The 16,008-nt window shown below is 42.9% G+C and overlaps 1 protein-coding gene across 3 annotated transcripts in view; it reads left to right on the top strand.

The window, feature by feature from the left end:
* The window catches only part of KALRN (kalirin RhoGEF kinase), a 731,621-nt gene that overhangs the window by 591,975 nt on the left and 123,638 nt on the right, over positions 1-16,008 (top strand). For all 3 annotated transcript variants that reach the window (XM_053698064.1, XM_053698061.1, XM_053698062.1), the window contains 3 exons: positions 4,462-4,647; positions 5,186-5,357; positions 6,503-6,738. In XM_053698064.1, the coding sequence (XP_053554039.1) occupies positions 4,462-4,647; positions 5,186-5,357; positions 6,503-6,738 (594 nt within the window). The remainder of the gene's footprint in view (positions 1-4,461; positions 4,648-5,185; positions 5,358-6,502; positions 6,739-16,008) is intronic.

Genomic DNA, 16,008 nt, shown 5'->3' with positions numbered 1-16,008 from the left:
GTTTAGAGGCTCATCGCTATGGGAGGTACCTTGTTTCAGGTATCTGCTGGGTCAAGGTTCCTTGCATCATGGGATCTTATTCTCTTGTAGCTGGTTCCTCGTCATCTATCATAGGTGTGGAGGTCCACCCTTTGTCGGGTGGAGATAGTTCTCCTGGTTCTCTACTGAGTTGCATGGGTTTTTTTCCACTTATTTTCTTTCCAGGATGATCTGGAGAAGGGACTGCCTAGCTATTTTTTCTTGTTAGAGCTCTCTTGTTTGGTACATCTAGTTGTACTAGCCTGAGGGTTGGTTTAACTGCCTAGCTAGCGGAAAGTTGCAAGTTGAATCCGGCTGCCCCTGGATTGTGGGCTCATATGCCGTTTTTAAGATACCCTGTTTGTGCTGCTGTTCCAGAGGTTCATTGAACTTCCTGGAGTTAAGTTTCTCGGGCTAGGGCACTGACTGCGGTCAGGCCGGTGAGTTCAATCTTCTGCTCCTTCTTGGAGTTTAGACTTTATTTTTAGGGAGTAGAATCAGGTTACTTTTGTACCTGTGCAGGTGGTGGTTCTTTACATTTTTTCTTCAATGATCCCTTCCATCTGTAGATTGTTTTTTATAATCTTGATGTTACACTCTTGCAATACTCCTTAAAGGGGTTTCCTTTATAATAAGGCTGTGTTATGAGATTTGTTTAGTTTTTTTCTCCCTAAGATTGTTGTTTTTCCAGGTAATTTCTTTCTGTAAATGGGAAAGGTTTTTTTCCCCCCTTTCGGGGACTCATATCTTGATGTTTCCTTGCAGTTTGCATTAGAATAGACCGTTTGTTTCTGTTTTATATTGTATCTGGGAAGTGCAAGGGGTTTGGAGTCTTAGTCGACTTCCTTATTGTTAGTGGAGAAGTGTTTTTTCGCTTGCCTAGGAGACAGCGGAACACTAGCCTCCTCAGGGGTTTATGGCTCAGTTTGAGAGCAGTGACGTCCTCTTGGGTCTCTGGCATGAGAACTCTATGGTTCTGATTGTTGGGTGGCTGCTTGGTCCTCCCAGCATTCTTTTTTTCCTTTTGGCCTCTGTTGAAGCATCCTTCGGGAGTTTGGGTTGTTGCAGGCTGTAGTGCCCTCAGACTTGGACCACCTTTTCTGTTTACCCTCCCGTTAGCATTCAGTGTCCTCTGTAGCTTGGGTATAATTTCCCATAAGTAATGAATGCAGCTGTGGACTATCCCTGTATTAAGAATGAAAACATAAATTATGCTTACCAGATAATTTTCTTTCCTTCTGTACAGGGAGAGTCCACAGCTCCGGCCCGTGTTCTCAGATGGATGGCCCTAAATTTCATTTGTTTCTTCTGGCACCTTTTTTACCCTGATATTTCTCCTACTGTTCCTTGTTCCCTCGGCAGAATGACTGGGGGATGAGGGATGTGGGGGAGGTATTTAAGCCTTTGGCTGGTGTGTCTTTGCCTCTTCCTGGTGGCCAGGTTCTGTATTCCCACAAGTAATGAATGCAGCTGTGGACTCTCCCTGTATCGAAGGAAAGGAAATGATCTGGTAAGTCATAATTTATGTTTTTCCCCATCCCTTGTTTTTAAAAAGATGTTTCCTGTTGCTGACTCTGTTCGTGATTTGTAGTGCAACGTGCTTAAGGTAGAGGGCGCTATATCCACTCTAGCCAAGAGAACTACTATCCCACTTGAGGATAGTTCCTCTTTCAAGGACCCTTTGGATAAGAAGCTGGAAGCTTACTTAAAGGGACATTTTTTTTTTTAAATTGAATTGTAGCCGTTTTGAGAAAAAAAATGGAACCCAAACTCCTCCTCCCATTGTCTTCTGGAAAAGAGTTCCCTAGTGCCAAACACTAGGGTATGCTTTTTAGGGATAGTCATAGACTCACTGTCCATGAAGATTTTTCTGATGGAGGTCAGAAAATCAAAACTTCTGGCTTCTGTTCTTTCTCTTCAGTCCTCTATTCGTCCATCAGTGGCTCTGTGTATGGAAGTTTTTGGTCGGATGGTTGCTTCCATGGACATTATACCTTTTGCTCATTTCCATCTGAGACCGCTACAGTTATGCATGCTCAGACAATGCAACGGAGACCACTCAGATCTCTCTCAGAGGATAGTCTTCCACACGCAGATGAGAGACTCTCTGTCCTGGTGGATCTCCCAGGACCATCTGTCCCAGGGAACATGGTTCCTGAGACCATCTTGGGAGATTATGGCCACAGATGCCAGCCTGTCGGGCTGGGGAGCAGTTTGGGGTTCTTTAAAGGCTTAGGGTCTATGGACTTGAGAGGAGTCTTCCCTCCCAATACACATCTTAGAGTTGAGAGCAATCTTTAATGCTCTAACAGCTTGGCCTCAACTAAGTTCGGTCCGGTTTATCAGATTCCAATCGGACAACATCACCTCGGTGGCGTATATCAACCACCAGGGAGGAACTCGAAGTTCCTTAGCCAGGAAGGAGGTGACTCGCATTCTTAAGTGGGTGGAGTCCCACAATTGTCTCCTTTCGGCCATCCACATCCCAGGGGTGGACAACTGGGAAGCGCATTATCTGAGCAGGGGAGTGGGCTCTTCATCCGGAAGTTTTTTCAATGATATCACTCAGATGGGGACTTCCAGAGTTAGATCTGATGGCATCTCGTCTAAATGTCAAGCTTCCAAGGTATGGGTCAAGATCAAGAGACCTGCAAGCAGTGCTAATAGACGCTCTGGCGGTTCCTGGTGTGGTGTACCCGTTTCCCCCATTTGCCCTCCTTTCTCGAGTAATATCTTGTATCAAACAGGACGGGGCATCAGTAATTCTAATCGCTCCTGCCTGGCCCCGCAGGATTTGGTTCAAGGGTCCCTTCCTTCACCCAAATCTAGATTCTCTGAAGCTGACTGCTTGGAGATTGAACGCCTAGTGTTGGCTAGGCGTGGGTTTTCTGAGAAGGTCATTGATACCATGCTTCAGGCTTGTAAGCCTGTAACTCGGAAGATTTACCATAAGGTATGGTGTAAACACCTTTTTTTGGTGTGAATTGAAGGGGTTCTCAGGGTCGGGTGAGAGTTCCTCGCATTTTGTCCTTCCTTCAGGATGGCCTGGAAAAGGGCTTGTCAGTCAGTACTTTAAAGGGTCAGATCTCTGCTCTTTCTATTCTTTTGCATAAACATCTGGCAGACCTGCCAGATGTTCAATCTTTTGTTCAGGCCTTGGTCAGAATCAGGCCTGTGTTTAAACCTGGTGCTCCTCCTTGGAGCCTTAATCTTTTTCTTAAAGTTCTGCAGAAGGTTCCGTTTGAGCCTATGCATTCTGTTGATATTAAGTTATCTTGTAAAGTTTTGTTTCTCCTCGCTATTGCTTCTGCTCGCAGAGTTCCCAAGCTTTTGGCTCTGCAGTGTGATACCCCTTACCTTATAAGGCGGTATAAGGTACCAGATAAGGCGGTCCTTCACACAAAGTTGGGATTTCTTCCTAAGGTAGTGTCGGATTGCAACATCAATCAGGAAACTGTTGTTCCTTCGTTCCTTCGTTTTGTCCTAATCCTTCTCAGAAGGAACGCCTTAATTTTATTTAAGACAGCTTTTTTTTGTATAAAACTCAGGCACCTCTATACCCTTGTGTGTCATCTTCTCTTTCCATATTCCTTCGGCTGAATGACTGGGGGTTTATGGAAAGTGGGAGTGATATGTAACAGCTCTGCTGAGTTGTTCTTTGCCTCCTCCTGGTGGCCAGGATTTGAAATCCCACTAGTAATTATAATGGATTCCTGGACTCTCCGTGCCAGGAAAGAAAATAATTTATCAGGTAAGCATAAATTTTGTTTTTCATGTCTGGTTAGGGCACTTTGTTAAACACAATCATGTATGTGTGTGTACACCTATTTCTCTATGAATATGCTTTAATCTAATTTTATATACACACCCAAACAGATATATTTTTATATTAAGATGATATGCATAAAATACAGATGGACAAAAGTTTTTGGTTTTAAAATTTTTCTTATTTACTAAAAATAAATTATAATTAAAAATCAGGTTGGTATGCAGATGTCAAAAACGTTGTTAAAGCAGTCATGGAAATATGTGGGAATTTTGTAGAAAGAAGGTCATTGTGTGAATTACTAGCCTTACCTGTACTGCATCTGTCTCATAATGAACCTATTGTTCATTTAGATCCAAAAAAAAGCCAGATGCAAATGTATTTAATTATTTTATTTTAGTGTGTTGGTGGGGAAAATATTCACTATTCAAATCCTAAACAATCTACAGTCATTTTACTCATCCATTTTTATTTATTCAATGTGTTTAGTTTGTATTAACCATCTGTTCACTTACACATTCACTAATACTACCATATATTACTTATAGCCTGACTTGTAATATCTGTTATACCTGCTGGCATGTAACAAATACTGTTTAATATTATACCTGACATGCTATATTGCCTACTGTATTGTGTAGCTGACATGCATGAATAATTGTTGAATGTATTTACAGGGGAAGTTGACAGCTCAGGGAAAACTTCTGCAGCAAGACACGTTCTATGTGATAGAGCAGGAGGCTGGTGTCCAGTCTCGAACTAAAGAAAGAAGGGTTTTCCTTTTTGAGCAGATAGTTATTTTTAGTGAACTTCTCCGGAAAGGTTCCTCCACACCAGGATACATGTTTAAGAGAGGCATCAAGGTAAGAATGTGACAGCCACTTCTACATTTAGTAGCATATTTCTGTCCTAGACACTAAGAAATATGTTACCACTCCGATCCCAACTCATGATTATGACATATATTTATTTCAGTTGAACAACTGTTTATTAACCCCTTCCAGTCTAACTTCCAGCCAATCATATATAGAGGGCCTACCCCTCCTCCCAAAAAAAAAAAAAAACTCTGGAGTTTACCATGGTGCTTAGTATGGGTGTGCATATTCCCATCCATACTTCCACTCTACTGTCAATTCCTATCTGTGCTGGGCAGCAGTAAATCATACCAAAGGCACATGGAGGTACCTGAAACCCATGGCCATAAAGCTGATCCAATAATTTCAATTCGATTTAATATAATTCTGTGATACGGTTTAGCTGTAAGAAGATATGCCTACTTTAAATAGGTGTAAATAAGCCTGTCTTAACTCCTTGATAAGGTAATATGAGCACTTACATCTAGCATTGGAAACAGTCACACATACAGTGCATTTATTATAACTGATTTTTTTCCCTCTGCAGATGAATTACCTTATCTTGGAAGAAAATATTGATAACGACCCATGCAAGTTTGCTGTGATGAGTCGGGAGACTTCAGAGAGGGTTATCCTGCAGGCAGCCAACTCTGAAATCAAACAGGCATGGGTACAGGATATCAGTCTGGTTTTGGAGACACAGCGAGACTTCCTAAATGGTGAGCAAACCACTGGTAAAGGAAATATACAGGATACAATTTATTACAGACAAGTGCTTGTTTAATGGCTTTAGGGAATACCAAGGGTGTTTGGTGACATTAAGAAGATCAGTGAAGGTCCAGTAAGAAAGCAAAGAGAAGTAGAGAATCTGCAATCTTTTCTTTTGCTGTGAAGTTATTAGGTTTAATGATTATCAGTCAAAATCTAATCAGATCTGTATCTCTTGTTGTGTATATTAATACTGTTATAGATTCACATGAAGAAAATACTGATATATTTTCACAATTTACCTACCAGAATTCATGCTGCTTAAGTGTTAATAATTCTATCTCCTCGTGTCTTTTCATCCATCTTGTTAATTCTGTGCTTCTCTTCCCCATCATGCCTGCATTCCTCCCTTGCTCCTAGTAAGTCTGTTTTCTTACTTTTTATATGTAATGTTTTTGCTGTTTGGAGAAGTTTTGATCTTGTAAAATCAATCAGTAATGCACACAGTAGAGTTTAACCAATTTCAATACATTCTGTGTAGCCCATTAATTAAAGGATTGAGAGATGAATGAGTGTTAGAGAGAGATTTTACCAAATAAAGGAATTGCTGAGACAAGACGTGTCAGGCTGTTATTCAATCTAACCCTAACAGTACAAAGTTTAATTTTGCTTAATTACAAGCCAACGTATCCACTGATTTCATTAAGTGACGATGATGATAACCAATAACCAGTTCAGTTTAATTTGAAAATGCATCGACAAAACACATAGGCACATAATGATGACATAATGGTATCAATAAATATGCAATTGTTGTGAACTGATCCATCCTCCAAATAGAATAGTATGTGTACTGTTAAACAGCCAGGCCAAAAAACATTTATCTCACTGTAAAATGTAGTTTTGTGCCCCAACCAGATCATTTGAAGGGTGGGGAGTGCAAATTCAATATTTTTGAGAAATCATCTTCTCTTGATTTGCACCAACAACAAAAGTGAAGTTAAGTTTAATTACTAATCACTCGAAAATTCAAACAAAGATTTCTATATCTGTAATACTCTTTATATCCACATAATGTATGATTGTTATACATATGCAGTTCATGATTTTTCTCCATTGTTTATATTTTGCTTCTCTCCCTCTCTTTGTGCTTCAGCTTTGCAATCACCCATAGAATATCAACGAAAAGAAAGCAATGCAGCCATGAACAAGCCTCAGATATCCCGTGCCTCAACACCCAGTAGCCGCCCTCTCTCTACACCAGTAGGGAGCGAGAAATGCACAAACAACCCAAGCCGTAACCAGTCTCTACCACCACTGAAAATACCTACCTCTAATGGCAGCCCAGGGTATGACATGTATCAGCCAGCAGAACAGTATGAGTCCAGCCAGGTAATTTATGCACCAGGTAAAAAGACATATGAACACACCTTATTTACCTGGATTTAAATCACACGCTGATATGTCTCTGACTCTTTAGTACACACTAAAATATTACAAGGAAATAATGTAATTTTGAGTGATCATAAACTAAAAACGAACTCTTATTCTTGCCACATTCATTTACATTCAGCTTGGTGTGTGCACTGAGCACATATTAACCTTTGAACATGCTGAACACTAGCTACTTTTTTTTAATCAAACTGAATAGATTTGCAAAATGGCTTTGATCACTATTTTTTTTATAGTTATACTTTATATATATATATATATATATATATATATATATATATATATATATATATATAGGGTTGTCTGATATTAAAGGGGTATAAAACCCAAAATATTTATTTCATGATTCAGATAGAGCATGTGATTTTAAACAACTTTCTAATTTACTCCTATTTTCAATTTTTCATCGTTCTGTGTATCCCCCACATATGCGGGACATATGCGTAGGAGCCAGTCCATTTCTGGAGCACTATATGGCTGCAGTTTTCGAAAAATGCTATTAATTTTCAAGAGCACTAGATGGCAGCACTATTTCCTGCCATGTAGTGCTCCAGATGCCTACCTAGGTATCCCTTAAACACCAAATATCATGGGATCAAGCAAATTTGATAATCGAAGTAAATTGGAACCTTTTTTTAAATGGTATGCTCTGTCTGAATCACAAAAAAATGGGTTTTATATCCCTTTAAGTTCTGGGCACTTGGCAGGCAGTATTTCTTTCTTTTTTTTTTAATAACCCGACAGGCAAGCAGGGCTGCAGTCTCATCACATGCACATAGCTTTTCCTGAGCCAACCGTTCGGCCTGGAGCGCTGTTTGCGGTGGAGAGAGCCAGAGGTATTGCAGTGGCACCTTATCTGGACAACATCCTGGTCCAGGCTCCGTCCTACAGTCTCGCAGAGGACCATTCGAGGGCTCTGCTTCTTCTCCTTCGATCCCATGGATGGAAGATAAATGTAGGAAAGAGTTCCCTGGTTCCCAGAAACAGAGTGGAATTCCTGGGAACGATAATAGACTCCATATCTATGAAGATATTCCTGACAGATCAGAGACGTTGCAAGATTGCGTCCAGCTGTCTTGCCCTTCAGACCTCCTCAAGGCCATCTGTGGCCCGGTGTATGTAGATAATTGGGCTCATGGTTTCCAGCATAGATGTAATTCCATACGCCAGGTTTCATCTCAGACCTCTTCAGTTGTGCATGTTGAGACAATGGAACGGCGATCACTCAGACAGATGGGGAGCTGTTTGGGGTGCCAGGAAGGCACAGGGCAGGTGGACTCGAGAGGAGTTGCTTCTCCCGATCAATATTCTGGAACTTTGAGCGATCTTCAACGCTCTGAGGGCTTGGCCCCTTCTGGGGTCGTCCCGATTCATCAGATTCCAGTCGGACAACATTACCTCTGTGGCTTACATCAACTATCGGGGGGGACGAGAAGCTCCCTAGCCATGAGGGAAGTATCTCGGATTATGGAGTGGGTGGAGACCCACAACTGTTCGCTATCAGCGATCCACATTCCGGGTGTGGACAACTGGGAAGCGGATTTTCTCAGCAGACAAATCGTTTCATCCGGGGGAATGTTCTCTCCATTCTGAGGTGTTTGCGGAGATCTGCATCAGATGGGGGATGCCGGAGATAGATCTCATGGCGTCCAGACTCATTTTCAAGCTACCCAGATACGGGTTGCGGTCCAGGGATCTCCAGGCAGAGCTGATAGATGACTTAGCGGGGCCTCGGAGTTCAGCCTAATCTACATATTTCCACCGTTGCAACTTGTACCTCGAGTAGTGGCCCGCATCAAGCAGGAACAAGCTTCGGCTATTCTAATTGCTCCGTCGTGACCGCAGAGCATGTGGTTTGTGGATCTGGTGGGGATGTCATCGTCTCCTCATGGAGGTTACCTTGTCACAGAGATCTGCTGGTTCAGGGTCCCTTTCTACATCAAAATCTCGATTCTCTGAGGCTGACTGCGTGGTGTTTGAACGCTTAGTCCTAGACAAGAGAGGTTTTTCTGAGAGAGTTGGAGAAGGGTCTTGCCGCCAGTTCCTTAAAGGAACAGATTTCGGCTTTATCTGTACTGTTACACAAGAAGCTTGTGGAGCTTCCTGATATGCAGTCCTTTGTTTAAGCTCTGTCTAGGATCAGGCCTGTCTTTAGAAATTCCGCTCCACCTTGGAGCTTAAACTTGGTACTTAAGATTTTACAGAGGGCTCCGTTTGAGCCTTTGAATTCGCTTGACATTAAAATTCTTTCCTGGAAGGTTCTATTCCTATTGGCTATTGCATCGACACGCAGAGTATCTAAGTTGGCGGCCTTGCAATGTGAACCTCCTTACCTGGTTTTTCACGCTGATAAGGCTGTGTTTTGCACTGGGTTGGGATTTCTTCCCAAGGTTGTGTCGAATCGTAACATCAATCAGGAGATAGTAGTTCCTTCCCTGTGTCCTAACCCTTCTTCTTAAAAGGAAAAGTTTGGATGTGGTTTGAACCTTGAAGTTCTATCTTCAGACCACAAAAGAATTCAGACAGACTTCGTTGTTATTTGTGGCGTATTCAGGGAAGCGCAAGGGGCAGAGGGCCTCTTCCACTTCCCTATCTTTTTGGTTGAGTAGCATTATTCGCTTGGCCTATGAGACAGCGGGACATAAGCCTCCTCAGAGGATTACGGCTCACTCAACTAGGGCTGTGGCTTCTTCATGGGCCTTTAAGAATGAGGCCTCTATGGAGCAGATTTGTAAGGTGGCTACTTGGTCCTCCTTACATACTTTTGCTAATTTTTACAAATTTGATGTCTTTGCTTCTGCGGGAGCATCTTTTGGGAGAAAGGTTTTGCAGGCTGTGGTGCCCTCAGATTAGGGTACGCCTCCATCTGCCCTCCCGTTTTTTTCATTCAGTGTCCTCTAGAGCTTGGGTATTTGTTTCCCATAAGTAATGAATGAAGCCGTGGACTCTTCTCCCATTAAGATGGAAAATATAAATTATGCTTACCTAATCATTTCATTTCCATCTGTGGCAGGAGAGTCCACGGCTCCCGCCCGTTTCTCCTGTGGCCAGACCTAAATTTATTTTTGTTCTTCTGGCACCATTTATATCTTGATATTTCTCCTACTGTTCCTTGTTCCCTTGGCAGAATGACTGGGGGATGAGGGTAGTGGGGGAGGTATTTAAGCCTTTGGCTGGGGTGTCTTTGCTGCCTCCTGGTGACTAGGTTCTTAATTCCCACAAGTAATGAATTAAGCCATGGACTCTCCTCCCACAGATGGAAATGAAATGATCAGGTAAGCATAATTTATGTTTTTTATTTTATTATCACTTTTGGGAACTGCACAGTTTTATTAAGCTGGTGCGCTTTTCCTTAGCAGGGGCAGTCCTGCATGAAGCACCTTGTGACCGGGAGTGGTCACGTTTTTTCCATTTCCTATTCTTGACCGAGTGTCTGCGACAAGGAGAGAGTTTCTCTGTCTGTGTCATAGGAGGTGGTGAGTGCCCCTGTCATTGGGGGTATACGGTGCCAGTTGTTTTTTCTATAATTTAAATTAGACAAGTTATGGGGATCCCTACAGAATTTGATACCTGTGTATATTGTGAGGAGGCTCGGGTAGTCCAGCCATCTCAGTAATGTTCCGTATGCTGTAACAGGGTGTTCTCATCAACCAATGTTGAGATGTTAGAGACCACTGAGCCGTCCGCCTCTGAGGATTCCTCGTCCCGTGAGGTGTGTTACCTAGAATCTTCTGTTCCTACACATGCAGTTTTCCCAGGTACCGCTGCTCTTTCGTCTGAAGGGGGCTTTTTTTCACCAGATGTTACTGTGCAGTTCCGCATGGCCATCTCTACAGCTTTAGAGATTTTGCCTCTTCCTGACACGTGCAGGCGAAGGGTTAATCCATGCACTCCTGCCCAGGGACCATCATGTAAATTGACGATTGTATCCGATCAGTCATCTGGGGATGCAGTTCCCTTTGAGGCTTCAGGGGTAGGACCTCCAGGGTCGGAGTCTGCTGATTTGATTCCTCCAACTGAAGAGGATTTAGAATTTAGATTTAGAATGGCATGCCTGCGTTTACGTCTGAGAGAGGTTTTGGCGATGTTAGACATTCCGAGTACTGATCCGCCAGTCGAATCTCAGTCCTCTAAATCAGATAGCTATCTTTATTAGACGAGTGGAGTAGGACGGAGATCCTATTCCTTCTCGTCTTTATATATATATATATATATATATATATATATTTTTTTTTATTTTTTTTTATTTTTTTTTTGGATTCCCAGTTCCGAGCTCAATAGGTGGGTTTGTGTCATATTACAGGCAGGACCTGTTTTTGCACTTTCCTGCTTGGCTATCACTTTTGTGCTCTTGCCTATTTTCTTTTCTATTCCGTTTCAGGATAGTTTTTTGTTTTAGAGCTCTTGGTTGTTGTAGAAACTCTTTTTACATTTTGACGACTTTGGTTGTTGCGTTTTCTGGAGACTTCCTGTGGAAGCATTTAGTTTTCAGTTTGAGGTGATGGTTCCTTAGATATTTTCGAGACAGATTTAAGCCATGGAGCTTATACTTCTTGATTTGGATTATTCTCAGTCTTCTAGCAAAAGCTGGAACTTTAGAATTTTCTGTTTAGTCCTTGAATTGCTCTGAAAGATATGTCGGTTAAGTCTACTCTTTCCTTCTACTCGAGAGGAGTTATTTCTAGCTGTTCCGGTCCAAGCAGAGCAGGTCTATCTATTCTAGATAACGGATTTGGAGAGGAAAGACCTGGTTTAGGTAATAGGGCGCTTGATTCTGGATCATATCGGATCTAGGGTTTCTATAGGCCGGAGCTAGGCTTCCCATCCTGCTTTTCTGGGCAGTTTTTCTTCTCTTGATTTTGTTTTTTGGCAGAGAGAGGGAAGCTTTGCGGGTGACTTTTGGAGTCATTGTCACGCAGTGTGAGAATATTTTCATTCTACTGTTGTTTCATGGTCCAAATAAGGGAGGGGTCTCCTGTCCTATTTGGGTTCTATGGTACTTAAGCAGAGCTTTTTATGGCTCTTTTTTTTTTTTTTTTTTTTAGCAGGATCACTGTCGAGAAGGATATCTTTCCTGTCTCATTCCTTTTGGGTAAAATCTGGTTTTTAGGGATCGTCTCTCCCAGTAAACCTCGTTTCTGATCCTAAGTGTTTTTTGGGGAGGATCTGGGGTTTAATTTGGCAGTATCCTGATTCCAGATTTATCTGTCGCGCCCTGGTCTTAGTGATTCTGGTTTACTTATCATCGTCTGTTAGAAGACCTTTAGGGATAGTCTTCTTCAATCCTCGGAGATGGATCTAGACCAGAGTTCCCTGGGTAGGTACCAGGGTGGATCCCTGGACGCTAATTTGGTCTTTTTCACAAGAAGATTTTTTCTTAGATCTTGTGAAGTTAGAGTTACTTCATCGGATTTTGCCCTCCAGACCCCCTTCAGGCCATCGTCTGCTCTGTGGGGGAGGGCGATGTTTTTATCCTGGGGCCCCTCTTGGGTTTCTTCATTTGACAGGTTTAATCTCAGCCCGGGCCGAGACATAGGCATGGCGCTGTTTTGAATCGGTCTTATCAGATTTACCTGGAATACCGGTTCTCTAGTGTTCTGTCCAGATCTCCCTGTCTTGAGGGACATTTCTCTTAGCTCTCCCAGGCGTTTTTTTTACTTAGTCGCTAGCCTGTCAGTTGGGGAGAGCGTGTCCTATGGGGGACCGTGGATTTAGGAGATTCCCTCCCAATTATTCTTATGGTTCCTCGGGCAAGCATTTTGCTCTGAGGGTTCTGTCTTCTGGGTTCGTCCTAGTGTATGGATTCTAGTCAGCCTTTTTTCTCTCAGCAGTTTAGATCTCTTTCTGAGAAGGAGAGATTCTAATAAGTAGAGGGTAGTATCTCGAGTTTGGTGGCGGGCGGAGGCCCACTACTGCTCATTGTCAACGATCCACTCTCTGAGTGTGATCTTTAGGGACGGATGTTCCCTACAATCATTCCCTGGATCTAGGGATAAGGTCTCTATCCGAAGTTTTTCGGATGTTTGTATCTGAATGGGGACGCCGATCGTGAATTTCAGGACGCCTGTACCTGTCCCAGGTTACCCATTAATGGGTCGTGGTTCAGGGATCCTCAGGCAGAGCTAATGGATCTTTAGCGGTGCTTTGGAGGTCCAATTCAACCCTTTCTTCTTCTGCTATATCACTCCTTCTCGAGTGATGGCTCGATCCGACTGTTTAAAATTTAAAGTCACAGTATCGTTTTTTGTCACCAAATTTTTTGTTAATAATTTGACTGTCTTTGAGCATATATTTTCCTTACATAGTGTAATGGTTACTTTTGCAAACTCTTAAAGAGACAGTAACGTTTGTTTTTCCTTTTTTGTTTTAAAAAAAAAAAAGCTTTTATTTTTGTACCGCAGTATGGACCTAGGAGCTGTGCAAAATGTTACTTGCTCCATGTGTTTGGATGCTAATGTGGAATCACCAATCCCTTTCTGCCCGTCATGTATTGAAAGGGCCTTGAGTTATAAGGAAAAGAATTTTCATGAGCAAAAGTTTTCAAGGGCGGATGCTTCTCAGGAGTCTACCGATGAGATTCAGAGTATGCCGCAGCTTTCTCCCCAAGCGTCCCAAGATTTAACGCCCGCACAAGCAGTGCCCTGTACTTCTGCTCTACCGGCTGCTGGAGTTACGTTAAAAGACATAGCTGCTCTTATGTCTTCCACAATTTCTGATGCATTGTCTGCTTTTCCTATGCTACAAGGCAAGCGTAAGAGAAAGGACAACCAAGTAGTAAATGAGGTTTCTGTTACTATGATGGCAATCTCAGAGGTAGCCTCCCAGGGAGCTGAGTTGGAGGGTATGAAGGTTCTATAAGAAGGCAAAATTTCAGACTCAGAAGGGTCAGTACCTTTGACTGATTCAGAGGTTGTTTCTTTCAGGTTCAAGCTAGAACACCTCCGTCTGTTGCTCAGAGAGGTTTTAGTTACTTTAGACGACTGCGATTCTACAGTAGTGGTCGCTCCTGCAAAGTCTAGCAAATTGGACAGATATTTTGAAGTTCCCTCTTACTCAGACGTTGTTTTCCAGTACCGAAACGGACTTCAGAGATTATTTCCAAGGAATGGACCAGGTATTTCCTTTTCCCCATCTCCTATTTTCAAGAAAATGTTTCCTATAGCGGACGCTGTCAGGGAAACTTGGCAGACGGTGCCTAAGGTGGAAGGAGCTATTTCCACTCTAGTCAAGCAAACTACTATTCCCATTGAGGATAGTTGTGCTTTTAAAGATCCCATGGATAAGAAGTTGGAGGGTCTACTTAAAAAGATTTATGTTCACCAGGGTCTGCTATTGCAGCCGGCTGCTTGCATTGCTATGGTCACTAGTGCAGGAGCTTATTAGTTTGATGATCTGTCTGAGTCTCTCAGAACTGAAACCACTTTAGAGGAGATCCAAGATAGGATTAAAGCTCTAAAGTTGGCTAATGCCTTTATTACAGATGCTTCTCTGCAAATTACTAAATTGGCGGCTAAGAGTTCGGGGTTTTCTATCCTAGCCCGCAGAGCTTTATGGTTAAAGCCCTGGTCTGCGGACGTATCTTCCAAGTCTAAGCTTCTGGCAATTCCTTACAAGGGGAAGACCTTGTTTGGAACGGGCCTGAAGGAAATTATTTCTGATATCACAGGAGGCAAGGGTCATCTCCTTCCTCAAGATAAGAGAAGTAAACAAAATGGACGACAAAGTAATTTTCTTTCCTTTAGGAATTTCAAGGGGAATTCTTTCTCTTCCTCCTCTAAACAGGAAGGGAACTATTCGCAATTTAAGTCTACCTGGAGACCAAACCAGTCTTGGAACAAGGGTAAACAATCCAAGAAGCCAGCTGTTGATTCCAAAACAGCATGAAGGGCATGCCCCCAATCCGGGACCGGATTTGGTAGGGGGCAGGCTTTCTTTTTTTGTTCAGGACGTTCAGGATCCCTGGGCGGTAGAAATAGTGTCTCAGGGATACAAACTGGAATTCAAGAATTTTCCTCCCAGAGGAAGATTTCTTCTTTCAAGATTATCCGCAAACAAGATAAAAAAGAGGCATTCTTACATTGTGTAAGAGACCTCTCCTCCCTGGGAGTAATTGTTCCCGTTCCAGAACAGGGGCAGGGATTTTATTCAATTCTGTTTGTAGTTCCCAAAAAAGAGGGAACCTTCAATACCTATATTAGATCTCAAGTGTCTAAACAAGTTTCTCAGAGTTCCATCATTCAAGATGGAAACTATTCGTACCATTCTTCCATTGATCCAGGAAGGTCAATTTATGATGACAGTGGATTTGAAGGATGCATACCTTCATGTTCCTATCCACAGAGATCATCACAAGTTCCTAAGGTTTGCTTTTCTGGACAAGCACTTTCAGTTTGTGGCTCTTTCTTTCGGGCTGGCCACGGCACCCAGAATTTTCACAAAGGCTCTGGGGTCTTTACTGGCAATTCTAAGACCGCGGGGCATTGCGGTGGCGCCTTATCTGGACGATATTCTAATCCGGGCGCCATCTTGTCAACAAGCAAGGTCCCATACCGACATTGTACTGTCCTTCCTGAGGACTCACGGGTGGAAGGTAAATCTGGAAAAGAGTTCCTTAATCCCGAAAGCAAGGGTGACTTTCTTGGAAACTGTAATCGATTCTATATCCATGATGATTTTTCTGACAGAGGTCAGGAAATCAAAGATTCTAGATACCTGTCGAGCCCTTCAGTCCAATCCTCGGCCGTCAGTGGCCCAGTGCATGGAAGTAATCGGACTGATGGTGGCGCAATGGACATCATCCCGTTTGCTTGGTTTCACCTCAGACCTCTGCAGTTAAACATGCTCAGGCTGTGGAATGGAGATTATACAGACTTGTCTCCTCGAATAACCCTGGAGCAGGAGACAAGGGATTCACTTCCATGGTGGTTGTCTCTGGATCATCTATCCCAGGGAACATGCTTTCGCAGACCATCCTGGGTGATTGTGACAACAGATGCCAGCCTTCTAGGGTGGGGAGCTGTCTGGGGTCCTCTAAAGGCTCAGGGACTGTGGACTGCGGCGGAATCTGTTCTTCCTATAAACATCCTGGAACTGAGAGCAATCTTCAATGCTCTTCTGGCCTGGCCTCAGTTGGCTTCGGCCCAGTTCATCAGATTCCAGACGGACAACATAACGACAGTGGTTTACATCAATCATCAAGGAGGAACAAGG

The sequence above is a fragment of the Bombina bombina genome, chromosome 1, assembly GCF_027579735.1.
Source record: "Bombina bombina isolate aBomBom1 chromosome 1, aBomBom1.pri, whole genome shotgun sequence".
NCBI lineage: Eukaryota > Metazoa > Chordata > Amphibia > Anura > Bombinatoridae > Bombina > Bombina bombina.
The sequence above is the reverse complement of the archived record's forward strand: the minus strand, read 5'-3'. Positions and strand labels throughout refer to the sequence as shown.